The sequence below is a fragment of the Salmo salar genome, chromosome ssa03 (genome assembly GCF_905237065.1).
Source record: "Salmo salar chromosome ssa03, Ssal_v3.1, whole genome shotgun sequence".
NCBI classification, from domain to species: Eukaryota; Metazoa; Chordata; class Actinopteri; order Salmoniformes; family Salmonidae; genus Salmo; species Salmo salar.
The window spans coordinates 48,812,038-48,839,221 of record NC_059444.1 but is presented as its reverse complement, the minus strand read 5'-3'; the positions used below and the strand labels follow the sequence as shown (position 1 = coordinate 48,839,221).

The 27,184-nt window shown below is 43.3% G+C and overlaps 1 protein-coding gene across 1 annotated transcript; it reads right to left on the bottom strand.

The window, feature by feature from the left end:
- Nucleotides 1-14,991: 14,991 nt before the first annotated feature.
- On the bottom strand, nt 14,992-26,698 carry LOC123741838 (GDNF family receptor alpha-4; the record flags this gene model as incomplete). Its single annotated transcript, XM_045716042.1, has 7 exons — nt 14,992-16,812; nt 17,117-17,280; nt 19,176-19,310; nt 22,657-22,766; nt 24,897-25,242; nt 25,961-26,041; nt 26,383-26,698. Coding segments are annotated over 7 exons (1,293 nt in total), but the record flags the coding sequence as incomplete, so codon positions are not given.
- Nucleotides 26,699-27,184: the final 486 nt, after the last annotated feature.

Here is a 27,184-nt window from a genome sequence, read left to right as displayed (position 1 = left end):
TATTTATTTATTTGTTTTATCTCCTTTGCACCCCATTATTTCTATTTCTACTTTACACTTTCTTCCACTGCAAATCTACCATTCCAGTGTTTTACTTGCTATATTGTATGTACTTCGCCACCATGGCCTATTTATTGCCTTTACCTCCCTTATCTCACCTCATTTGCTCACATTGTATATAGACTTATTTTTCTACTGTATTATTGACTGTATGTTTGTTTTACTCCATTTGTAACTCTGTTGTTGTATGTGTCAAACTGCTTTGCTTTATCTTGGCCAGGTCGCAATTGTAAATGAGAACTTGTTCTCAACTTGCCTCCCTGGTTAAATAAAGGTGAAATAAAAAATGAAATGGGAGTCTGGGGCTTTTTTATCTGTCAAGCACACTATTGACATTCTGTGGCTGTATTCGTATGCTCAATTTGATGATGCCGTGGTGCTTTCCAATTAAAATGTGGAAAACATTATGGAAGAGTGCATATTATCTGGAACAGAGCTCTTCAACACCCATCAAGGGTGCATTGACCCCTACTTTCATCTTCTGTGAGATGAAAATTCCTGCAACATCCCTATTTAGTCTGTTTATTGGTTCGTTCGCTTTCTTGCTGGTGATTACTGTGCGAGCATATGGTACCTTGGACCGGCTTAATTTGAGTGCACCTTTTCAGTGACACAGATTTGACTCATATTGCTATATGCCTGTAAGCAACCCTTTGGAGTCGGAGCCATAGTGGAGATCTCATACTGTAGACTGTACAGTACCAGAATTCAGATAAGTCACCTTATTATTTCAAAAGGGGGAATTAAATAATCAAAGGAAGCTGACCGAAGTTCCCCTGCTGTGGCACTTCCACATACACGAAGCATGTACATCCCAAATAGTACTGACACAACTGCTCTGCTTGCTCCGACGACCATGCCTTCTCGCCATGTCTTCACTCACAGAACTTTCACAAGTCTGGATGAAGGAAATAGCATCAAAGTAAAAAATAATTGCCACCCATTTCCAGGTAGCTATACACTGGCTACATATAAGCCCCACAAGTCTGGATTGTGATACTGTAACTGTACAATGTGTCAGCAAGGGCACCATGACATAATGTTGTTATGTATGGTACGACGTGCTGTTCGTCGTACTGTACGCTGTTATGGTTTACAACATTGTGCTGCTTTACGGATGAATGGGTTGTCAGAATGAGTGGCACATGTCATTAAACGACAGTGATGTAAAATGTGAAACTGTGCAGATGTGCGTTCTTTGACACCTAAGCTAGATATAACATTGACGGCGAAGATGGCTGAATTCAGTTTACCACCACCAGCGCCATTCCTCGCCGTGCCTGGCAAACCTCCAGTCCCGTGGAATAAGTGGCTTGAAAGTTAACACTTATCTCGAAGCTATGGACTTTTCTACAATCTCCGACAAGCAGATGACAGCACTGCTCCATCACTGCCTCGGTACAGAGGGACAGAGGATTTTCAGAGCGCTTGGATCGGCTCCTACATCCACCGCTGCAGTCAGCCTCCTACAGAACCCCTTTGACGGGAAAGAGCGAGTGCTCCTCGACGCTACCGGCTACGGAAAAGACACCAACGCCCAGATGAGTCCATTCAAAGCTACGTGGCTAATCTAAGGGATTAGGCTAGCTCTTGACGAGGTCATCAGGGATCAGCTGATAGAGGGGACGTTATGTGAAAAACAAGGGTGAAACTGCTTTTGGAAACAAAATAATTTACAACTTGATGGAGCTATTAACCTGTTATGGCTAGGGGGCAGTATTTTCACAGCCGGATAAAAAACGTACCCGATTTAATCTGATTATTACTCCTGCCCAGAAACTCGAATATGCATATAATTATTAGCTTTGGATAGAAAACACTCCAAAGTTTCTAAAACTGTTTGAATGGTGTCTGTGAGTATAACAGAACTCATTTGGCAGGCCAAAACCTGAGAAGATTCCATGCAGGAAGTGCCCTGTCTGACAATTTCTTGCCCTTCTTGATTATCTCTATCCATTACAGGGGATCTCTGCTGTTACGTGACACTTCCTACGGCTCCCATGGGCTCTCAGAAGGCGGCAAAAAGCTGAATCGTGGCTTTGCAGGCTCTGGCTGAAAAAAAGTAGCGCGTTTGGGTAGTGGCTGGTTACAGTACTGTGAGACTCAGGTGCGAGCCCGAGTCGACCTCATGCTTTGTTTTCTTTCGTCTGTTTACCTAAACGTAGATTCCCAGGTCGGAATATTATCGCTTTTTTACGAGAAAAATGGCATAAAAATGTATTTTAAACAGCGGTTGACATGCTTCGAAGTCCGGTAATGGAATATTTAGATTTTTTTTGTCACGAATTGCGCCATGATTTACCATTTCGGATAGTGTCTGGGACGCACAAACAAAACGCCGCTATTCGGATATAACGATGGATTATTTTGGACCAAACCAACATTTGTTATTGAAGTAGCAGTCCTGGGAGTGCATTCTGACGAAGAACACCAAAGGTAATCAAACTTTTGTAATAGTAAATCGGAGTTTGGTCAGGGCTAAACTTGCTGGGTGTCTAAATAGCTAGCCGTGATGGCTGGGCTATCTACTCAGAATATTGCAAAATGTGCTTTCACCGAAAAGCTATTTTAAAATCTGACACCTCGATTGCACAAAGGAGTTCTGTATCTATAATTCTTAAAATAATTGTTATGTTTTTTGTGAACGTTTATCGTGAGTAATTTTGTAAATTCACCGGAGTTTTGCGGGGGGTATGCTAGTTCTGAACGTCACATGCTAATGTAAAAAGCTGTTTTTTGATATAAATATGAACTTGATTGAACAAAACATGCATGTATTGTATAACATAATGTCCTAGGTGTGTCATCTGATGAAGATCATCAAAGGTTAGTGCTGCATTTAGCTGTCTTCTGGGTTTTTGTGACATTATATGCTAGCTTGAAAAATGGGTGTCTGATTATTTCTGGCTTGGTCCTCTGCTGACATAATCTAATGTTTTGCTTTCGCTGTAAAGCCTTTTTGAAATCGGACAGTGTGGTTAGATAAAGGAGAGTCTTGTCTTTAAAATGCTGTGAAATAGTCATATGTTTGAAAAATTGAAGTTTTTGTATTTTTGAGGAATTTGTAATTCGCGCCACGCCTATCATTGGATATTGGAGCAGGTGTTCCGCTAGCGGAACGTCTAGATGTAAGAGGTTAAAATAGCACTCCGGGTTGAAGCGGCTTTGGAATGCTCTACTATGCTAACAGACAACTCTGCAGCATCCACTCGGCCCCCAGCCATTCTCACACAGCAGCTTCAGCCCAAGCAGGCGCACTACAACGAGCACGCGCTGCGCACGCCCTGACCGCACAATTTCATGGCTCCACGGTCTTCATGAAGCTCGACCTGCATCAGGGTTATCTTCAGGTGGCCCTCCACCCAGCCAGCAGAGACCTCACAGCCTTTGTCACACATGCTGTGTTCAGATACACAAGCATGCCTTTTGGACTTAGCTCCGCCCCAGCTGCTTCCAGAAGGTGATGAGCACCATCCTCACTGGAATCCCTGGGGTGGCAGTCTATCTGGACGACATCATGGTCCACAGCCCTGACCTCCACATCCATGACCATTGACTCCACCGAGTATTCAGTGCTCTACTGCGGAACAACCTGACCCTGAACGGTGGAAAGTGCAGCTTTGCAGCTCCAGCCGTCGAGTTTGTGGGGTTCCGCCTAGCGGCCGAAGGCATTGCCCCACTCATGTCGAACATTGAAGCCGTCCTCCGCATCCCGGAACCGACCTCAGCCTCTCAGGTGGCCTCATTCTGGGGCATGACAGCCTACTACCTCCGGTTTCTGCACCACTACTCTCAGACCACAGCGCCCCTTCACCAGCTCCTCAAGATGGACGATCCATGGGCCTGGACAGCAGCCTGCTCAGACGCTGTCCGCTCACTGAAGAGCCAGCTTACCACAGCCCCAGTCTTGGCTCACTTTGACCCCGTCTGCCCCACCATTGTCACCTGTGACGCCTCAGCTGGAGCATTAGGATCTGTCCTCTCACAGCTGCAGAATGGCATTGAAAGGCCCGTCGCCTTCGCTTCAAGGGCCCTGAGCCCTACTGAACAACGGTACTCAGTGGGCGAACGAGAAGCACTGGCCTATGTCTGGGCGTGCGAAAGGTGGCACCTCTACCTATACGGCCTACTGTTCACGCTCCGAACTGACCACCAGTCCCTCACAACGCTACTCTCGGCATCAGGAACTGGTCACAAGCCACTTCGGCTGCACAGATTGGCTGACCGCCTCAGACAGTATGACTGTCAGCTGAAGTTCACTCCGGAAAGGGATAACGTGGTGGGAGACCTCCTCTCATGCTCCTTTGACGCTCCTATTCCGTCCGTCTTGTCAGACGACAACAAAACAGAGCTTGTACAAATGCTCTACGCTCCCCTTCAGTCAGCCATCTCACTGGATGAGCTGAAGCAAGCATCGGAACTGGATCCCACACTGTTTACCCTGCGCACCTACATACGCACTGGATTGCCAGCAAGTGTGTCAGAAGAGCTGACGACTTTCGCCAGGGTGAAGCACGAACTTTCTTGCTGGGAAGAAGTCTGTGTCTCTTGAGGGTTTTGCACTGTGGTCCCGAGTTGCCTGCGTGCGGGTGTTCTATCAATGGCGCACAAGGGTCACTTGTGCATAGTGAAAGTCAAGCAGCGATGTCAAGACCTTGTGTGGTGGCCAGGCATCGTCCACGACATTGAAGCCCTGGTCTGGGATTGTGTGCATGCATCCTCAGTGTGAAAACAGGAAAGTCCGCCCCACCCCCCTTGCAGCCTCTCGTGTGGCCGTCCCGCCCCTGTGAGCACATCCAGCTGGACGTCTGTGGCGAGATCCATGGGCACGCAGTCCCTCACCATCAGCGCTTCTTGGTGGTGGCATATGACCTCAACTCTAAGTGGCCAGAAGTGGTTCCTGTCGGAACTGTCACAGACAGTCTGTTCATAAGGTGGGGCCTACCCCTCACCATCAGAATGGGCCCCAGCTAACCTCTGTCGAGTTCTCCTCCTATCTCAGCAACAAGGGAATCAACCCACAAGCTAACGGAGAGGTGCAACGCTTCAACCAAATGCTGAAGAACGGTATCAGAGTGCACCTGGTCCAGGGGTGCACGTTCCAAACTGCTTTGAACCAAATGCTAATGCACTATAGAGCAAGCAAACACACAACAACACAGGCCTCCCCGGCATCTCTCATGCTAGGTCGTGAGATGGAACTGCCACTAGACAGAATCAGAACACAGAGAGTAGCAGAACCGGTGACTAGGCACACCCAAGAAAAGCAGGGAGTGACCAGGCACTGCAGGCAGTGACCAGCATTTTACATCGGCGTCTGACGTTGACTAACTATTTTCCCGTCAAATGCATCCAGGGAAACAGTGCTACATTTTACTGAATTACTATTCGAAAACTTTTTAAAAATGTAATATTGTCATTCTAAGATTTATAGAGGAATATCTCTTGAAAGCACCTGTCATACCAGATTTAAAAATAACTTTACTGGGTAATCACACTTAGCGATAAAAGGGGATGCGATACTCAGAAAATGAGCAATTAAATACAGCTCGGCGCCATCTTGGAACAATCGCATTTCACATCTAATGTTGTATAATATTGTCAATAATCCCTTACCTTTAGTTGTCTTCATCAGAAAGCACTTCCAGGAATCCCAGGTCCACAACAGATGTATTTTCGGTCGAAAAAGTCCATCCTTTATGTTCCATTAGCTTGCTGACGTTAGTGCGTCCAAAGGGCATATCCAACTAATCTGCCTTGCGCGCCACAGTGGTTTCGAAATAATACTTTTTTTTCACATTTAGGTTCGTTCAAACATGTCAAACGTTGTATAACATAAATCTTCAGAGCCTGTTTCAACAAGAGAGCCAATAAGATTCGAGGGGGACGATTTCAATGTGTTTCAAAACGTTTCCAAAGGTGGGGGTAGACAGGGCCGCCGGCGTCATAATGGTGATGGCCCTCCCGCTGTGACCAATTTCCAACGCGTCTCATTCACTGAGTTTCAACAGTAGAAGGATCAAAACACTTTGTAAAGACTGGCGACATCTTGTGGAAGCAATAGGAAGTGCTCAATAAACGATATCTCACGGTGTGAATTATGGGCGACGACGTGAAGTTGAGTCCACAATTCAGAATTCCACTTCCTGGTTCAATCGGTCTCGGGGTTTTGACTGCCATATGAGTTCTGTTATACTCACAGACACCATTCAAACAGTTTTAGAAACTTTAGGGGGTTTTCTATCCACAGGTATTAATTATATGCATATCCTAGCTTCTGAGTCTGATTAGTAGGCCGTTGAAAATGGGCACGAATTTTTTCCAAAATGCGCTGTGGCGCCCCCTATCCTAGGGTAACGTCAAGAGGCCTCCTTTCATGCTTAGACGCTGTTAGGTGTCTTAGTCAACCTCCAGGTTAATGGACTGAACTGGCTAGTTTGGAGAGTCGTTATTTATCTCTTCCGTTTAAGGCAGGGGTCGGCAACCCAAAATGTTGAAAGAGCCATATTGGACCAAAAAAACAAAAAACAAATCTGTCTGGAGCCGCAAAAAATTAAAAGCCTTATATAAGCCTTATAATGAAGGCAACACATGCTGTAAGTGTCTATATTAGCTATAGTAGCCTACTATCAAAATGATAAGTAGGCTACAAATAGAATGAGAGAATGATGCACCACGTGACTACTCTGCTGTACGATGGTGCTTTAAGTTTAGCTTCCATTATAATATTAATGTATTATGTTTCGTTGCATTGATGAAATTATAGAAATACAATACAGAAATCATATTTTTGATGTCATTTTTATTTTAGGATTCGAAAAAACAACAACAAAATGTGCAACGTGCATAATAGGCCTCCTGTAATTTCAGACCTCCCCATGGAAATAAAATGCAGTCCTTTTCAATCCTCAATAATACGATACAATCCTCTTCTCTTTTCCCCCTTATCTGGGCAACATACAGAGTGCAATAAAACAGCAGCCTTTTGAAAAGGTAAAGTATATACAATTAAAATAATACAGTTTAAGTTCGATTTCTGTGCATTATCCTCTTCTCTTTAGTTTTCTGCAAATGTGCAAGGGTAAAATGCAGCAGCACCCTCTTCTCTTTTGACACGCACAATACAATGCAGCCATCCTCGGACCTGAGCAAAATCAGAAATCACTTTATAAAAACAGCCACTGTTACTAAATATGTGACTATGACAGGATTGTGTTCTTACCCGTTTAATGTGACTTCTGTTTTCGGACATCACTGGATAGCTTCTCAACATCGGGCATGTAAGATGTAACTTTAATCTTCACGCAGGACTGCAAGCTCTCATCTGTGAGGCGGGTGCGGTATTTGGATTTTATGTAGTTCATGTTTGAGAATATCTGCTCGCACAGGTATGTTGATCCAAAGATGGATAATACTCCAAATGCATATTTCTTCATGTTCCTATAACTGTCAGGAAGAATGGAAATGTCTTTCCACGTTACTCTTTTTGTTATTTGACAACTTCTCATTACAAAGCAAACACGCAGGCAATCCTTCCGCATTGGCAATGAAAGCAAATGATTCGGTCCAAGAACTGTGGAATCCTCTGTTCTCCTCAGCTATCTTTCTCTTTTTCCCTTTGGGATCCATGGCCCATGACACACCCGCCGGTTTGTTTGCAACAGCCACCTGTCTGGCACTACGCCGAGCTGAAAGAAACGTAAATCTTCATTGACAGAAATGTTGAAATTAAATATTTATTATACACATTTTTACAGCATTGGATAATAAATTATATTAAAACAAAAAATATATTCACACCATCTTTTTCCATTTTCATATTTTTGAAAAAGCTCCAGGGAGCCACTAGGGCGGCGCTAAAGAGCTGCATGCGGCTTTAAAGCCGCGGGTTGCCGACCCCCGGTTTAAGGGTTAATGTTTCTTTCTTACAGGTATCACTCTAGGTTCTTGCCCTATGAACATTTTTATGTATGGTAGCAGTCCCAGGTTTTAAAGGGGGGGGGATGTTATGTATGGTACAACGTGCTGTTCGTTGTACTGTACGTTGTTATGGTTTACAACAGTATGCTGCTTTACGGATGAATGGGTTGTCAGAATGAGTGGCACATGTCATTAAACGACAGAGTGATGTACAATGTGAAACTGTGCAGATGTGCATTCTTTGACAGCTAAGCTAGATATAGCAAACGTGTCATGATTAATCAGTGTACTGTAACCCGAAAGAGCGACAGTTGCCGGCTAAATGGGCCCTCGCAGGCAGCTTCATGTCAGGGGCAAGCCTGGTCGGCCTCCAGGGAGTCTGGGCTCTCAAATGCAGGGCTCGGGGGTAGCATGAGTGGGGCCCAACATGGACCCATGGGCTAGCATAGAGAGTGGGAGAGGGAGTGGGCAGCTTATCCAGTCCAGCTGACCCCCCCCCCAAACAGACTCCCCCTCTGTTCAGGGACATAAGTGCCTCAGCCACGCTGCAGCTGCTGGCCGCTGTGATAAGAGCACCACACAGACACACACACACACATACACACACACACACACAGACAGACACGGATGTAGTTCACACACATATTAGGCACACACATATGCAGCACACTTGCGCGCACACATGCACATACACACACACACAAACAGAGAGGGGAGAGAACTTGATAAACAAGATGCGCATGCACACTCACTGCTGGACGTACAAACACACACACACATACAAGCATGTGCTCACCCTGACCCATTTGCTGAACCCCCCACTGAGAAAGTTTGATTATTTCACATACTGTAAATGTGATAGTCTTCCACTGACATGCACTCTACCACAAATGCAATCTCTCAAAATACTGCTGTAGAACATCAACATCACTGAAAGATGCCAGACCTGGGTCAGACCTGGCCTAGGTGAAATACTTCAAAGTATTGTAGATGCGCTTGATTTATCTTGGCGTTTGCACTTTGGGGACTATTCCATTGTTTCCATTGTATCGGGCAAACCAAATCAAGCTCAGCACAAATACCCAGGTCTGCTACAGTAGGCTGATGTTAAAAACATTTTTAGTCAAATGTCTTTGTATGCTGGTTGAATGTTCCAGACAGTGCAGTGTGGTGACATGTTTGTGGTAGCCTTGCCTCAGTCAGTGTTCAGGACTGGGCTATAGAGCAGTGATAAAGCTCCTGCTTGGGAAACACAGCAATGCCCTTCAGACAGAATATTATTAGCGCTGAGTTGGACTGATTTAAAGCCAAACTGTGCAAACAAGCTCCAGTATGTGGATTATAAAGCTTCAGCCAAATAAAGTTCAAACACAAAGCACAGCTTCGCTCTGCTCTCTGCATGTCCTTCTTAGACAACTAGAGAAAGTAGTGCTCAGAATTTATGATGAAAGGTGTACAAAACACATAACTCTCACTCGTCTCAATGAAGTACAATTAGTTGTTTGAGTGTATGATAGAAATAGGAGAAACTGTGCAAAGCATTAAAAAAACTCACCCATCTCAATGGACAACAATAAAAACAGGGTCATGCTTTTGTAATGTGTTTTTTTATGTACGTACAAGGTCAATATAGTATTACCTTTCCCCAATTCCCAGATTGAGAGAAAATACAAAGTTGATGTGAGCATTTGTCACGGGCTTTAGAGAAGGCATGCAATGGGGTTTACCTCTGTGTTTCATTGTTAGGGGTTGAAATCATGAAATAGCTACTAACAAGTCATTACATATGAGAGTAGAGCACAGAGAAAATTGTATTTACATGTTTCATGAACTCGGGCTATACTTTGTTGCAGTGTTTACAACAATGAGCTTGGCCAAATGGAAGGAAATACAGACATTGGATCAAGGGAATGGCAGAGGGGTAAAAAGATGTTGATCTTCAATTCACAATCAGATTTGTAGTTCAAAAAAGAGGGTGGCTTGGAACATAAAAGATGGTCACCATTAGCTTTTTTATTCTTCAAAATAATTTTCATCCCATCATCCTCCTCAACTTGTTAGGCCATCAGCCACCACTGAGTTTCATCACTGTTAGAGTAAAACAAACCATTTTCACTCATCCTGTAGTGTACATAGGTTGTATCTTCTTGCAGGGGGTAATGTAATCACCTTGCAGTACGTAAATCATGTAATATCAGACCCATCTAAAAGGGAGGCCATCAAAGCAGTGTCCCTGCAGTGTTCGGTAATAAATAATTGAGGGATTCCATGTGGCCACATCAATCCATAACTAACGTTATACCATGAAATGTCCATTAACTGTGCATTCCTTTGGAGCTTTTATATGGGAGATAGTGCAACCATTTCAATTACTTCAATTACAATTACTACCAACGGGACATTAAAACTGTAATATCTTATGTTTCACCGAGTCGTGGCTGAACAACAACGCGGATAATATAGAGCTGGGGGGATTTTCCATGCATCGGCAGGACAGAGAAGCTACGTCTGGTAAGACGAGGGGCGGGGTGTGAGTCTATTTATCAGTAACAGTTGGTGCGCAATGTCTAATATTAAAAAAGTCTTGAGGTATTGCTCATCTGAGGTAGAGTATCTTATGATAAGCTGTTGACCACACTATCTACCAAGAGAGTGCTCATCTATATTATTCGTAGCCGTCTATTTACCACCACATACCAATGCTGGCACTAAGGCCGCACTCAACCAGCTGTATAAGGCCATAAGCAAACAAGAAAATGCTCATCCAGAAGCGATGCTCCTACTGGCCGGGGACTTTAATGCAGGCAAACTTAAATCTGTTTTACCTCATTTCTACCAGCATGTCACATGTGCAACCAGAGGAGAAAAAAAACCTCTAGACCACCTTTACTCCACACACACAGACAAAGCTCTCCCTCACCCTCCATTTGGCAAATCTGACCATAATTCTATCCTCCTGATTCTTGCTTACAAGCAAAAACTAAAGCTAGTACCAGTGACTCGCTCAATACGGAACTGGTCAGATAATGTGGATACTATGCTACAGGACTGTTTTGCTAGCACAGACTGGAATATGTTCCGGGATTCCTCTAATGGCATTGAGGAGTATACCACCTCAGTCACTGGCTTTATTAATAAGTGCATCGACGACGTCGTCCCCACAGTGACCGTACGTACATATCCCAACCAGAATCCATGGATTACAGGCAACATCCGCGTTGAGCTAAAGGCTAGAGCTGCCGCTTTCAAGGAGTGTGACTCTAACCCGGACGCTAATAAGAAATCCCGCTAAGCCCTAAGACAAACCCTCAAACAGGCAAAGCGTCAATACAGGATTAAGATTGAATCCTACTACACCGGCTTTGACGCTAAATTATTATGGACAACAAATGGAAACCCATCCGCGAGCTGCCCAGTGACGCGAGCATACCAGACGAGCTATATGCCTTTTATGCTCGAGTACTCAAAGCATGTGCGGACCAAAATGTTCAACCTCTCCCTTACCGAGTCTGTAATAGCTACATGTTTCAAACAGACCATGAAGCCATGAAGTGCTTTGAAAGGCTGGTCATGGCTTACATCAACAGCATCCTCCCAGATACCCTAGACCCACTCCTAATTCGCCCCAACAGATCCACAGATGACGCAATCTCAATCGCACTCCACACTGCCCTTTCCCGTCTGGACAAAAGGAACACCTATGTGAGAATGCTGTTCATTGACTACCGCTCAGCCTTCAACACCATAGTGCCCACAAAGCTCATCACTAAGCTTAGGACCATGGAACAAAACACCTCTCTCTGCAACTGGATCCTGGACTTCCTGATGGCCCGCCCCAGGTGGTAAGGGTAGGCAACAACACGTCTGCCACACTGCTCCTCAACACTGGGGCCCCTCATTTTTTGCTTAGTCCCCTCCTGTACTCCCTGTTCACCCAGAACTGCGTGGCCAAACAAGACTCCAACACTATCACTATGTTTGCTGACAACACAACAGTGGTAGGCCTGATTACCGACAACGATGAGATAGCCTACGGGGAGGAGGTCAGAGACCTGGCAGTCTGGTGCCAGGACAACAACCCCTCCCTCAATGTGAGCAAGACAAAGAAGCTGATCGTGGACTACAAGAATAGGCGGGCCTAAATCATTGTCTCTACTATTATTCTGACATTTCACATTCTTAAAATAAAGTGGTGATACTAACTGACCTAATACAGGGAATTTTTTACAAAGATTAAATGTCAGGAATTGTGAAAAACTGAGTTTAAATGTTTTTGGCTAAGGTGTAAACTTCCGACTTCAACTGTATAACTTGGCGGTGTCAGAGGAAGGCCCAAAAAATTGTCGAAGACTCCAGTCACCAAAGTCATAGACTGCACAGCAAGCGGTACCAGAGCATCAAGTCTAAGACCAAAAGGCTCCTTAACCTGTTAGGGCTAGGGGGCAGTATTGACACGGCCGGATAAAAAACGTACCCGATTTAATCTGGTTACTACTCCTGCCCAGTAACTAGAATATGCATATAATTATTGGCTTTGGATAGAAAACACCCTAAAGTTTCTAAAACTGTTTGAATGGTGTCTGTGAGTATAACAGAACTCATATGGCAGGCAAAAACCTGAGAGGATTCTATATGGGAAGTGGCCTGTCTGACAAGCTGTGTTTCATCTTGGCTCTTTTTATTATTTGCAATAACGTGACACTTCCTACGGCTCCCATAGGCTCTCAGAGCCCGGGAAAAAGCTGAACGATATCGAGGCAGCCTCTGGCTGAAACACATTATCGCTTTTGGCAAGTGGCCGATCAGAGTACTATGGGCTTAGGCGTGTGCCCGAGTCGACCGAATGCTTTATTTCCTTTCGTCTGTTTACCTAAACGCAGATTCCCGGTCGGAATATTATCGCTTTTTTATGAGAAAAATTGCATAAAAATTGATTTTAAACAGCGGTTGACATGCTTCGAAGTACGGTAATGGAATATTTAGAAATATTTTGTCACGAATTGCGCCATGCTCGTCACCCTTATTTACCCTTTCGGATAGTGTCTTGAACGCACGAACAAAACGCCGCTGTTTGGATATAACTATGGATTATTTTGAACCAAACCAACATTTGTTATTGAAGTAGAAGTCCTGGGAGTGCATTCTGACGAAGACATCAAAGGTAATAACATTTTTCTTATAGTAAATCTGACTTTGGTGAGGGCTAAACTTGCTGGGTGTCTAAATAGCTAGCCCTGTGATGCCGGGCTATCTACTGAGAATATTGCAAAATGTGCTTTCACCGAAAAGCTATTTTAAAATCGGACATAGAGTGCATAGAGGAGTTCTGTATCTATAATTCTTAAAATAATTGTTATGCTTTTTGTGAACGTTTATCGTGAGTAATTTAGTAAATTCACCGGCAGTGTTCGGTGGGAATGCTAGTCACATGCTAGTCACATGCTAATGTAAAAAGCTGGTTTTTGATATAAATATGAACTTGATTGAACAAAACATGCATGTATTGTATAACATAATGTCCTAGGGTTGTCATCTGATGAAGATCATCAAAGGTTAGTGCTCAAAGGTTAGCTGTGGTTTGGGTTTATGTGACATTATATGCTAGCTTGAAAAATGGGTGTCTGATTATTTCTGGCTGGGTACTCTGCTGACATAATCTAATGTTTTGCTTTCGTTGTAAAGCCTTTTTGAAATCGGACAGTGTGGTTAGATTAACGAGAGTCTTGTCTTTAAAATGGTGTAAAATAGTCATATGTTTGAAAAATTGAAGTTTTTGCATTTTTGAGGTTTTTTAATAACGCGCCACGGGATTACACTGGCTGTTACGTAGGTGGGACGATTTGGTGCCACCTACCCTAGAGAGGTTAACAGCTTCTACCCCCAAGCGGTAAGACTGCTGAACAATTAATCAAATGGCCACCCGGACCATTTACATTGACATAGCAAACAGTTGGCCCTGTATTTAGCCTCATTATTGTTATTTTACAGTGTTACTTTTTATTATTTTTTACTTTCGTTTATTTGGTAAATATTTTCTTAACTTTTTCTTGAACTGCATTGTTAGTTAAGGGTTTGTAAGCATTTCACAGTAAGGTTTGCACCTGTTGTATTCGGCGCATGTGACAAATAAAGTTTGATTTGATTTCACTTTTTCATTGGACGGCTATTACTTCTGTAGTCTTTAAATGTCAAGAACTATTTTCTGCTCAGTAAAAACATTTTGAAACCTAGAATTATTAATGTTCCTTTTATACTCCCACTGAATTCTGATGTTGTGGGTTTTCTTTATTCCTTATGCATGTTTTCCTGGGCTAAACAAAAGTATTGTCAGTGAGGATAGTGAAAGCAATACTGACGCATACCTGGGAGTGCAGCCAAGTCCAGTGGTGTTTAACACCACACTTCCAATATTGGTATCAACCACATTCAGAATCATAGTCACACCATTGTTCTATTTTGTGGTGTGTTATGCATGCATGGCATGATACACCACAATGAAAGGTCAGTGTAATTATATTTCAGAGAGAGAGAGGCCTTTTTTCTGTCGTACAAATTCCATTTAATACAATTGTAGCCAGGTACCATTTGAGTAAGCCATGTGGACCGATTTCATGTTTTTCCTCACAGAACATTGTGTATGAAAATTTAAAGCTATCAGTCATGCAATGTGATGAGTTGAGTATAGTCGCACCAAGCCAATGTATTCCTCTCACTGTATTCCACTATGGTGTTCTGCTTGAAACATATTATATTACAGACTGGGTCAGGGGGTTGAAAGGTTGAAAATGTCATGGAAGACACTTGACACTTAGCAGGACGTGTACCAGGAGTACACTTCCTGGTAATCCTTCCGGTCACGTGGCTTTGAGAATGTTGACATGTTTAAAGGTCTTGCACACATCGGCTGAACATATTCCAGTGTGTGCTAGCAAAATAGTCCTGTAGCGTAATATCATGTCATCTGACCACTTCTGTATTGAGCGAGTCACTGGTACTTCCTGATTTCGTTTTTGCTTGTAAGCAGGAATCAGGAGGATAAAATTATAGTCAGATTTGCCAAATGGAGGGCGAGGGTGATCTTTGTATGTGTCTCTGTGTGTGAAGTAAAGGTTGTCTAGATTTGAAGTAAAACATTATTTAAGTTTGCCTGCATTAAAGTCCCCGGCCACTAGGAGCATCACTTCTGGATGAGCTTTTTCTTGTTTGCTTATGGCCTTATACAGCTCGTGGAGTGCGGTCTGAGTGCCAACGTCGGTGTGTGGTGGTAAATAGGTGGCTACGAATACTATAGATGAGAACTCTCTTAGTAGATAGTGTGGTCTACAGCTTATCATGAGGTACTCCACCTCAGGCGAGCACTACCTCGAGACTTCTTTAATATTAGACATCGCACACCAGCTGTTATTGACAAATACACACCCCCACCCCTCGTCTCACCAGACGTAGCTTATCTGTCCTGCCAATGCACAGTAAACCCAGCCAACTCTATATTATCCATGTCGTCAGAAACCCATTGTCCTCCCCCATTGAACATAGCATCATTCATGACCATATTACCATGAACAGGTCACATATACCCTTTCTACTGTATGAACTGTACTGTATTCTGCGATTGTCTCTGGTATTTTCTTTTCACATTGTGCATTCCAGCATGGTTTCAGCAACTATGGTGGATGTGTATCGAGGGCAGCATAGTACATTTCAGCTTGTCTTGGCTAGGCTCAGTAGTGTGGAAAGGGTTCAATATTGCCCAAAATGTTGAGACACAAGCCCTTGTTCCTATATGGCATACTAATTCAGACACCCTCTGAGAAATGTCCATTTACAAAATGAGGAAAAGAAGGCAGTCCTTCCACACAAACACAGAACAATGGTACTGTACACAGAGAACATGTTTGCTCATAACTTAATTTTAACAAAGTTCTAGGAGAAGAAAGTGTTTTATGATGAACACTTAGCTAAGCATTAGCGAGAACAAATGAACTGGCGATGACAGCATGACAAAGAGACCAATCTTCACTGCGTGCATGATAATCATTAGGTCAGAGCTATCCCACGTATTCTAAAGTTTCCACATCTCTTGCAGCCGACAGCACTTGGAATGATCAGAGTCAGGGTATTTGTCCAGAATGGCTGAATAAGCCGTAGCTCCACTGTCCATCTCTACCATTCCAGTATTGATCAGAAACAATGTTCCTCCTTCAGTCAAGTCGAAGAGAGCGGTATTAAAGCCCTTATATCCGCAAGGGTCTTTTCCAATCAGTTTGTGCAGTTGAGTACGAAATAAAGACTGTTCACTAGAGTCCGTTTCTCGTGAGCTTTCCGTTTATATAGAGATCTTAAAGAATAACCGTGTAGTTCCCGATGGCATTTTTAGAATTCAGTCCTGTGCTTGGATGTGCTTGGATAGCTGGATGGTAGGTTAGTCCACAAAAAAGTACTTTCATCTTGACTCGAAGCGATAACAATGTACAAGTATACAGATTGAAACCAATCTGTCTCAGTCTCTCCAAGTCGTACACCTAAGGGACTTGCAAGTGCAGCTGAACCACTAACACAAAAAATAGGAAAAGGACTATGCTGTACATGTTTAGGAGAAGGAGTAGCCTATATGCTAAAGACAAAAATGTATCCAGAATTTGTGACCAAATACTCCTGCTTTATGGGTGGTCCTTGGCAGTGTTTCCTCATTTAGTGACCATATAAGAGCAGAGGTAGGACCAAAAGGCCAGTAAAGGAAGTTGGAGGCAGTAGGCCAAGTGCGGGGGCAGAGTTTGGGAGCCCATCTGATGGGAGGGTAGAATCTCTCCGCAATTGGTCGTTTCCGCTGGCCTAAGGGTGAGAAAGAGAGATCAATGTGACAAAAAACATTGTAGCCCCACATGGTTAGCCTGAAACATAACAAAACTAGGTAGGTATTATTCACTGCCGAGGGCCAAAACTAAGCTATGCATTATCATTCAGAAATTTCAAAACAATGTGTCAAAGGTGATCGGGTGGGAGTTAATGGCAAAGGTATTAACTCCTGGCAACTCTTTCTTTAGATGAAATACTGTACAAACAACTGAAAAACGGTCTATTATATTCCATTTTATCTCTGTTTCATCAGGGTCAATCAACAAAACAATCACCACACCTGTGTTGGAATAATTGATTCCGGAATGTTCCATGTGGTCTCTACAGTAGCAGGCAGAGGGTTGATGGCATGACTCTCTCTGCCAGTGGCTGGGCTGAGGTGTCCCGATTTGCTGGACGTGGGCATCACGTCTGTCCCGCTCCCAAACGCCAGGAGGGCATTCCCTGTTTCACAAGATGAGAAAAGGCACAGTGTGAGAAGAGGAGACAATTAACCTGAGGCTCCCGAAATGGACATGATACGTCTTAATGAATTTACAATCACGGCCACATTCAATTACTGCACAGGACTCATTCTGCATTCTGCCTGAACGGCTCGGACCAATTTGGATTTGCTCGGTGGAGAAGAAAAATACTCAGTATTCTCTTCATGTTTCCCCAACTGCACCTGTCTCTCCACATCCTCTCATTAGCTCACAGACTAGTGGCATCGGCCAAACAAGTCTGAGACCTCGCTCTGTGTCCTTTTTTGTCATGGAGAGGACAGGCCATAGGACAGGTTGCTATCTGATGGCACTAGATTTACCCGGGAGGAAGATAGCCCCTGTCTGTTTAAACAGGTGAGATGAAAAACACTGTCAATAACAAGGATGATTAATTATTAGAAAGGGCATGCGCAAGATTGGAATAGAAATGGATGACCGTCAGGGTGAGTGAGTCACACACAATGATGCATGAAGCTCCTAAAATAAAGCCAAAAATGAATGTCTGGGTCATGTGTTTGAAGGCACTCTTCATCTTCTAAGATGGATCATGAACATATCACACATTTGCTTACACCATCAGAAGGTTAAACTAACTTGTCTCCCAACATGAGATATTACACAATCATTGCATGTAGTAACATTACTATTACTGTGCTATTATGGGTTAAGTCTGTAATCGACACAAATGGTCTCCATAAGGAACTCTGTACAAGTTGCATATTATCAGCCAATATTTACATCAACTGTTGAAACGGGAATCTATGCATAAGCCAATAAGCTGGGGTGAATTAATAAATGTTATTACTTTAGGTTAGCCCTGTGATTCTATTTCCTTTTCACTCAGGAAAGGCACTGTGAACACCCAGGTGGAATTACCAAGGATACGGCATGAAGGGGATAATTAATGAGAAAGAGAGAGGGGCGAGAGAGAGAGGGGTGAAAGAGAGAGAGGAGCGAGAAAGTGAGAGAGTGAAAGAAAGGAAGAAAGAGAGAAAGAAATAGCACGAGATCATACTCTGACTGGTAATTTTCCCACAGAGGAGATAACTCTATTTAACACAATCATTCACTGCTATTGAGCCTACAGGTAACTAACTGCTGTGGGACATATCTGCCTCATTGTATCAAATTTTCCCCTAGTCAAATTACTTCTCCTAGTGAGCCCAATGTGCTGTAGTCCTTTGGCACAGGTATACATCAATGCAAATAGGCTAGGATGAACGAGGAGTAACATCACCCAATAAATAACATTTGGAAATAAGAGAAAAGCTGCATTCAATTCAACAGATAATTAAACAAATCAAATTATGCTTGGTTTCAATGGTAGCTCTGTGAAGGTTTTTTGTAATTGCAAAAGCATTGTTATGTAGACCAATTCATGGAAAACCAAAGTGTTGTTTTTGAGATGTTGGATAAATCATTCCTCAAAAGGGAGACAGCATATGAGAGACATGACAAAAAAACTGATCCCCAGAACTCATGGAGTAAATCGTCCCATATAATTTACCATTGGAAAATACAGAACAATATTTTATAGGGCATCTTGAGATACAAGAAGATGTTGCTCTTGTTCTTCTCCCCTATAAACCTGGGTAGTGTAACATGCTCATTAGAGAATACCATAGCAAAAGGTTTCAAAATGTTTCCAATAGTGCCTTGGGCCGTTTTCCTCCATTGTGTGCCTAGTGAACACAACCCTACACTAAGGCTATATCCCAAATGCCACCCTATTCCCTAAATAGTGCATTACTCTTGACCAGAGCCTTATGGAACCTAGTCAAAACTAGGCCATTTGGGATGCAGGCTAAGTCACTGGAGACTGATTTTTGTGATGACTTGATGGGAGCCACTCACTGAGACAGACGTTGTTGGTGAAGTATTCCAGGAAGTCGGAGCACTCTACTTTCTGGTTTCCACTGGCAGAGCAGGAGCACCATGGGGCCACGCTAGATGTGGAGTTATCCACATAGTTGGGAGTTATCGAACTGCCTGCAGAAACAATATGTTCTCAGTTTAGTATCAAATATTCATTCCCTCGAAAGACCCATTGTTATAAGACTGTTATGCAACCTGAAACATTTATGAACCTTATTTGCAATTCACAGTTCAATCGCACAATGTGAGTGGGGATGTTATTCAAGAAATGAGCAAAAATGCAGCTATGAGTACAAGTGTGTTGAGGGTAATTCTTGCAGCTGTCTGTTGCTCGTTTTTAATGGAGTTAAAGACACTTTAATTTGTGCTTTCTTTGAAAACGGTTGGAAGTGTTTGTGTGCCATTTCTCTCCCAAGTTTTGAAATGGAATGGAGAGTTTAAGTGCTTAATAAATACAGACCAGGAATGAAAATGCCAATTGTATGTTTGTTGGCTGAAGTGCACCACAGGAAGCTCTTGAAATGTATTAGGTCGCTTTGTGCTCTTTTTTCAAGAACATGAAAGAAATGGCCAATCTTTGAGCGATTGCATAAAACAAAGTCTACATTTCATCAAAGACACTTCTCAAAGCGTAATAACAGCCTTTACACTTCAGAGTCTGCCTTCAGAGGTCCTTATGTGTACGGCATATTAGGACATACAGTTGAAGTCGGAAGTTTCCATACACTTAAGTTGGAGTCATTAAAACTCGTTTTTCAACCACTCCACAAGTTTCTTGTTAACAAACTGTAGTTTCGGCAAGTCGGTAAGGACATCTACTTTGTGCATGACAAAAGTAATTTTTCCAGCAATTGTTTAGACAGATTATTTCACTTTATCACAATTCCAGTGGGTCAGAAGTTTACATACACTAAGTTGACTGTGCCTTTAAACAGCTTGGAAAATTCCAGAAAATTATGGCATGGCTTTAGAAGCTTCTGATAGGCTAATTGACATAATTTGAGTCAATTGGAGGTGTAAATGTGGATGTATTTCAAGGCCTACCTTCAATCTCAATGACTCTTTGCTTGACATCATGGGAAAATCAAAAGAAATCAGCCAAGACCTCAGAAAAAAAAATTGTAGACCTCCACAAGTCTGGTTCATCCTTGGGAGCAATTTCCAAACGCCTGAAGGTACCATGTTAATCTGTACAAACAATAGTACACAAGTATAAACATCATGGGACCACGCTGCCGTCATACCGCTCAGGAAGGAAACGAGTTCTGTCTCCTAGAGATGAACGTACATTGGAGCGAAACGTGCAAATCAATCCCAGAACAACAGCAAAGGACCTTGTGAAGATGTTGTCGGAAACAGGTACAAAATGATCTATATCCACAGTAAAACAAATCCTATATCGACATAACCTGAAAGGCCGCTCAACAAGGAAGAAGCCACTGCTCCAAAACCACCAAAAAAAAGCCAGACTACGGATTGCAACTGCACATGGGGACAAAGATCATACTTTTTGGAGAAATGTCCTCTGGTCTGATGAAACAAAAATAGAACTATTTGGCCATAATGACCATCGTTTTGTTTGGAGGAAAAAGGGGATGCTTGCAAGCTGAAGAACGCCATCCCAACCGTGATGCACGGGGGTGGCAGCATCATGTTGTGGGGTGCTTTGCTGCAGGAGGGACTGGTGCACTTCACAAAATTGATGGCATCATGAGGCAGGAAAATTACGTGGATATATTGAAGCAACATCTCAAGGCATCAGTCAGGAAGTTAAAGCGTGGTCGCAAATGGGTCTTCCAGATGGACAATGACCACAAGCATACTTCCAAAGTTGTGGCAAAATGGCTTAAGGACAACAAAGTCAAGGTATTGGAGTGGCCATCACAAAGCCCTGACCTCAATCCTATAGAAAATTTGTGGGCAGAACTGAAAAAGCGTGTGCGAGCAAGGAGGCCTACAAACCTGACTCAGTTACACCAGCTCTGACAGGAGGAATGGGCCAAAATTCACCCAACTTATTGTGGGAAGCTTGTGGAAGGCTACCTGAAAAGTTTGACCCAAGTTAAACAATTTAAAGGCAATGCTACCAAATACTAATTGAGTGTATGTAAACTTCTAACCCACTGGGAATGTGATGAAAGAAATAAAAGCTTAAATAAATCATTCTCTCTACTATTATTCTGACATTTCACATTCTTAAAATAAAGTGGTGATCCTAACTGACCTAAGACAGAGAATTTTACTAGGATTAAATGTCAGGAATTGTGAAAAACTAAGTTTAAATGTATTTGGCTAAGGTGTATGTAAACTTCCGACTTCAACTGTATATACACTGAACAAACATTAGGAACACCTTCCTAATATTGAGCTGCACCCCCCCTCCACTTTTTTCCTCGGAACAGCCTCAATTCATTGGGACATGGACTCCACAAGGATGCTGGCCCATACTGACGCCAATGCTTCCCACAGTTGTGTCAAGTTGGCTGGATGTCCTTAGGGTGGTGGACCATTGTTGATACACGCAGGAAACTTGAGCGTCAAAAGAACTGCAACGCGGCAGGGTTTGACACAAACTGGTGCGCCTGTCAAATACTGCAATACCCTGTACAAAGCCACTTCAATCTTTTGTCTTGCCCATTCACCCTCTGAATGGCACACATACACAAGCCATGTCTCAATTGTCTCAAGAATCAATTGTCTAAAAATCCTTCTTAAACCTGTCTCCTCCCCTTCATCTACACTGATTGAAGTGGATTTAACAAGTGACATTAATAAGTGATCATATCTTTCACCTGGATTCACCTGGTCAGTCTGTCGTGGAAAGAGCATGTTCTTAATGTTTTGTATACTCAGGGTACATACTGCTTTAAACCTCCACAAATAGGATCTACTCAAATCCTACTCATTTATTTTAGGCCTACACTATTAAAGAAGCTAAATATCGCATTTCCACCTCCAAATGGCAAATACTTTCCTTGTATGTACATACATCAGCATCTTTCAGTTTCATGATTGGGTCTCATCCGTAAGTTTGCAAACATAAATATCATAACATTACCTCACACCCATGCAGCAGATGTTTTTGGGGTTATAATAAGATCAGAAAGAAGTGCATAAACTATTTCTGGACGTACTTTGAAACAATAAAGAAATATGAACTATAGCTAAATTGTTACATGTAGCGCCTTTACATAGTAACTTTAATTTCCCTCCAAATCAAACATTTCCTGACAATCTTTCTCTGGTTCTTTATTCATTAGTTTTCCTTTTCCATCCTTCTCTTGTTGCGCCTCTAACTGCTTTCTCCTTTTTCAGTACACTGTAGGTTAGTTACATTTTAAATACTTCCCTTTCTCTCTTTCTCCTGTTCTCTATTCAGCGATTTACCCTCTCTCCTCCACTCATTTTGCTTTCTCCAATCCGTTTGCATCCTTCATTTGCTCTCAGGCTCTGTACCCACCTATCAGGCCTGTGTAGGCAAGTAGGCAGGCTCCATAGTTCCCCTGCTTGCAGCTGTTGGCAGACGACTCGGCTGGTTGGCAGTCGTACTGGAACTGAGCCAGACGGGACCTACACAGATCCAATACAACTAGCACTGTTTAGTAGCGAGCAACGGCTGGACACAAATTACAACGATGGTAAAAAAGATTGTTTTATGCAATGGTTTTCACTGGTGGACGATAGGGTTGTGCTATGAATTTGGTACCGCACTAGTAAACTCAGCAAAAAAGAAACGTCCCTTTTTCAGGACCCTGTCTTTCAAAGATCATTCCTAAAAATCCAAATAACTTCACAGATCTTACTTGTGAAGGGTTTAAATGAATGATAAACAATTAATGAACATGCACCTGTGGAACGGTCGTTAAGACACTAACAGCTTACAGACGGTAGGCAATTAAGGTCACAGTTATGAAAACTTAAGACACTAAAGAAGCCTTTCTACGGACTCTGAAAAACACCAAAAGAAAGATGCCCAGGGTCCCTGCTCACCTGCGTGAACGTGCCTTAGGCATGCTGCAAGGAGGCATGACAACACCTGCACAGGATCGGTACATCCGAACATCACACCTGCGGGACAGGTACAGGATGGCAACAACAACTGCCCGAGTTACACCAGGAACGCACAATCCCTCCATCAGTGCTCAGACTGTCCGCAATAGGCTGAGAGAGGCTGGACTGAGGGCTTGTAGGCCTGTTGTAAGGCAGGTCCTCACCAGACATCACCTGCAACAACGTTGCCTGGCAAAAAAGTGCTCTTCACTGATGAGTCGCGGTTGTGTCTCACCAGGGGTGATGGTCGGATTCGCGTTTATTGTCGAAGGAATGAGTGTTACACCGAGGCCTGTACTCTGGAGCGGGATCGATTTGGAGGTGGAGGGTCCGTCATGGTCTGGGGCGGTGTGTCACAGCATCATCAGACTGAGCTTGTTGTCATTGCAGGTAATCTCAACGCTATGCGTTACAGGGAAGACATCCTCCTCCCTCATGTGGTACCCTTCCTGCAGGCTCACGTGACATGCCCCTCTAGCGTGACAATGTCACCAGCCGTACTGCTCGTTCTGTGCGTGATTTCCTGCAAGACAGGAATGTCATGGCCAGCAAAGAGCCCGGATCTCAATCCCATTGAGCATGTCTGGGACCTGTTGGATCGGAGGGTGAGGGCTAGGGCCATTCCCCCCAGAAATGTCCGGGAACTTGCAGGTGCCTTGGTGGAAGAGTGGGGTAACATCTCACAGCAAGAACTGGCAAATCTGGTGCAGTCCATGAGGAGGAGATGCACTGCATTACTTAATGCAGCTGGTGGCCACACCAGATACTGACTGTTACTTTTGATTTTGACCCCCCTTTGTTCAGGGACACATTATTACATTTCTGTTAGTCACATGTCTGTGGAACTTGTTCAGTTTATTTCTCAGTTGTTGAATCTTATGTTAATACAAATATTTACACATGTTAAGTTTGCTGAAAATAAACAGTTGACAGTTAGAAGACGTTTCTTTTTTGCTGAGTTTATGTGTAAGGCTATGTGGCATACTGCAGTGAGGGGTATTTGTTTATTTTATTTATTTCATTCCACAATCCAGAATCACTAGTACAGCCACAGAGCAGAAAAGGGGGAAGTAGAAATAATGGTCATGACAAGAGATCGCAATGAGCAATAAATTTAATCCATCTTACATTTTATCTGCGTAAAATATTTAATGTGTTTATCCAGCAGACTCTCAGGGCTGTTCTAAACGATGTTGGTAGACAGGTTTGGGGGTAGAATATTGAACCATTTTGTTGATTGCTTGTTCGGTTTGTCTGACCTGATACAGATGTGGTTCCCAAATAATCAGTCACGGCCCCACTGTTGGGTCACAGCTGGTACTGTCTGGGTCATGAAACTCATGACTAAAGACTGGGTTGAAGCATTGGTTTGTTGAGTTGGTGGTTCACAATAAATATGAACAGTTTTTCGGTAGAAGCAAAAATACTTTTGGGAGCCAGTGTTATACATCTTACACTGTGAGTGTACAAGGCTGTGAGAGATGAGCTGGCAGAAATCAACCTCTGGGAGCGAGTCACAATATGTTGCCAAAAACAGAAAGAAGTGGTAGTAGCTCATTGTGGCCTATGTCCCAAAAGAGAAAAGTACGTACATGGGTACAGTACATTACACATTAACAGTATGTTGTGTTATTAGAGCTTCTAACTCACCTGCACACATAGTCACCCTTGCACATACTCATCTGTATGAGGCAGCTGGGTTTGTCTGAGTCCTCATAGGAGCAGCCGGGAACAATGGTTTGCCTGCGTCTCTCGGCGCACGCCATGTCCGTGCAAGGGCAGAAAAGCAGCTCATGTGTGTAGGCTGGAGGGACGCGATCAAAGAACCGGCGTAGGGCCTTGTTACACTTGGCCTTGTTGCAGAGGCCTGACTTGGCCAAGGGTTTGATGCAGGCAGATACGTACTCTGTGCGGAGCTTCTGGCACAGGTCGTCAACGTTACACGCTTTGGCTGCATCCAGGCAACGGTTCACCGTCGCCACGTTGGCCTCAGAGTCTGTTGGCGCAAGGAATAGGAGGAACCAGGAATCAGTAGCATAGAATAAGACGAGAATGACCAAGCAAAACATTTTGGGTAAATGCTATATCACCTATCAGTGATACATGTTGAAACAATACAGATGGATAATCAAGTTCCTCTCTTGTTCTAAGGTTAGTGGTATTTTTTGTTTGAATGCATTGGATTCTTTCCTCTGAGGAGGCACACCGTCATACTGTAGTCCTAACCTCTTCAAATAACCAAACAAATATATAAGTTATGGGTAGATATATCTGATGGTTAGAGCTTATTTAGGACATTTGATCCTAATTTGAATTTCCAAAGCATGAAACAATAATCTCATTATAAGTGAATAAACACATTCAGACATACATCAGTCTTGAGGGAAATTGCCATTTAAAAGTAGTAAACGTCTTGAGAAACCTAAATAATTATTTACGGGTATTCATTGTTCCTCTGTACTTCTCTTCCTGCAAATGAAATGTTAAATCAGATGTAAATGAGATGCTTGGAAGCAAAACATCACATTTTTTATGATGCTAATTGTATAAATTTTTAACTATGCCTTCAGGATACAATGTGGGTTATTCTATGCCTAAGGCTGCCCTCCAGGGGGACCTAAAAGATACAAGATGGGTTATTTCAACATGAAACCTCTGGCTCATGGTCAAAAGGTTGCAGTAAGATCAAAATAAACCGAGGTCCATCTACTTACCAGCCGTGATGGAGGCCAGACGAACGGAGTCGTAGTCTCTCTCCATGGCTTCGTAAGGGTAACTCTCTACCAGGTTGAGTCCTGAGGGGATACGGAATGACACATTATATGACACAGTAATGACACTGTATCCCTTTGGAGCTAATGAACAGGACTTGCACATTGTTCATTTCCTGTAGTTGTTTATTATGACTCCTGCAGGTTAATACAGCAAATACTCCCCCTCTCCAAGGACCTTCAGTAATTTGTTACACGGTAACGCCAGGTGTGGTGACTGATGACTGACTGTGTGCCAGGCATCATGACTAAGCTGCATCAGCCAGATTGTGTTGTGGGTAGAGAGTTAAATCTGTAACCTGTGTTACATAAATGGACTTGGCCGCCATCCCATCCGATACAAATGACAGAGCTAAGTTGCTCACCGTGAATGACAGACTGATGAAGACTCCAGTAGATGCTGAGGCAGTTCTTCTCCTTCTTCATACCCCGTTTGCACTGGCAGCCATGCAGGGGGCTAGAAATCAGGGCTGAGACGGCGTTGGCGCACTGGCTCCGGGCCCCGGGGCCCAGCTTCATGCTGCCATCGCCCGCCACGCACTGACGCAGGGTCCGCAGACGTGGGCTGCAGGTCTCATCGCTGGAGCATGAGTCCCCCGCCACCAGACAGTCTCTGCCTGCGGACAGGACCTCATGCAGGGCTACAGGACAGAGAAGGGGATGGGGAGGGTGGTGGAGAGAAAAGAAGAGTACAAGGCAGGGAGTGGAGAACAATTATGATGTGCTTTATAGATATGGGAAGAATAGGACTTGACCTGGAACACAAAGACTCATCTAATGTTCAGTGCCAGTTCATAATGATACACATTGTGTATACAGGTTATTTCAGGTCACGGTTTCAATTTTGGAAACCTAATTTCTCATTATGCAGATCACCCAACCCATCACCTAAACCACTTGTATAATCCAATTAAATGAAAAGCATGAGGCTTGTGAAAACGTGATGAAATGTAGAAAATATTTGACTACAGGCTATCTGTTGGTATATTACACCAGAGCCCGTTCTGTCCTAAAAGATGTTTGAGGCTGAATTGTGTCACTGGCCTACACACAATATCCCATAATGTCAAAGTGGAATTATGTTTTTAGACATTTTAACAAATTAATTAAAAACGAAAAGCTGAAATGTCTTGAGTCAATAAGTATTCAACCCCTTTGATATGGCAA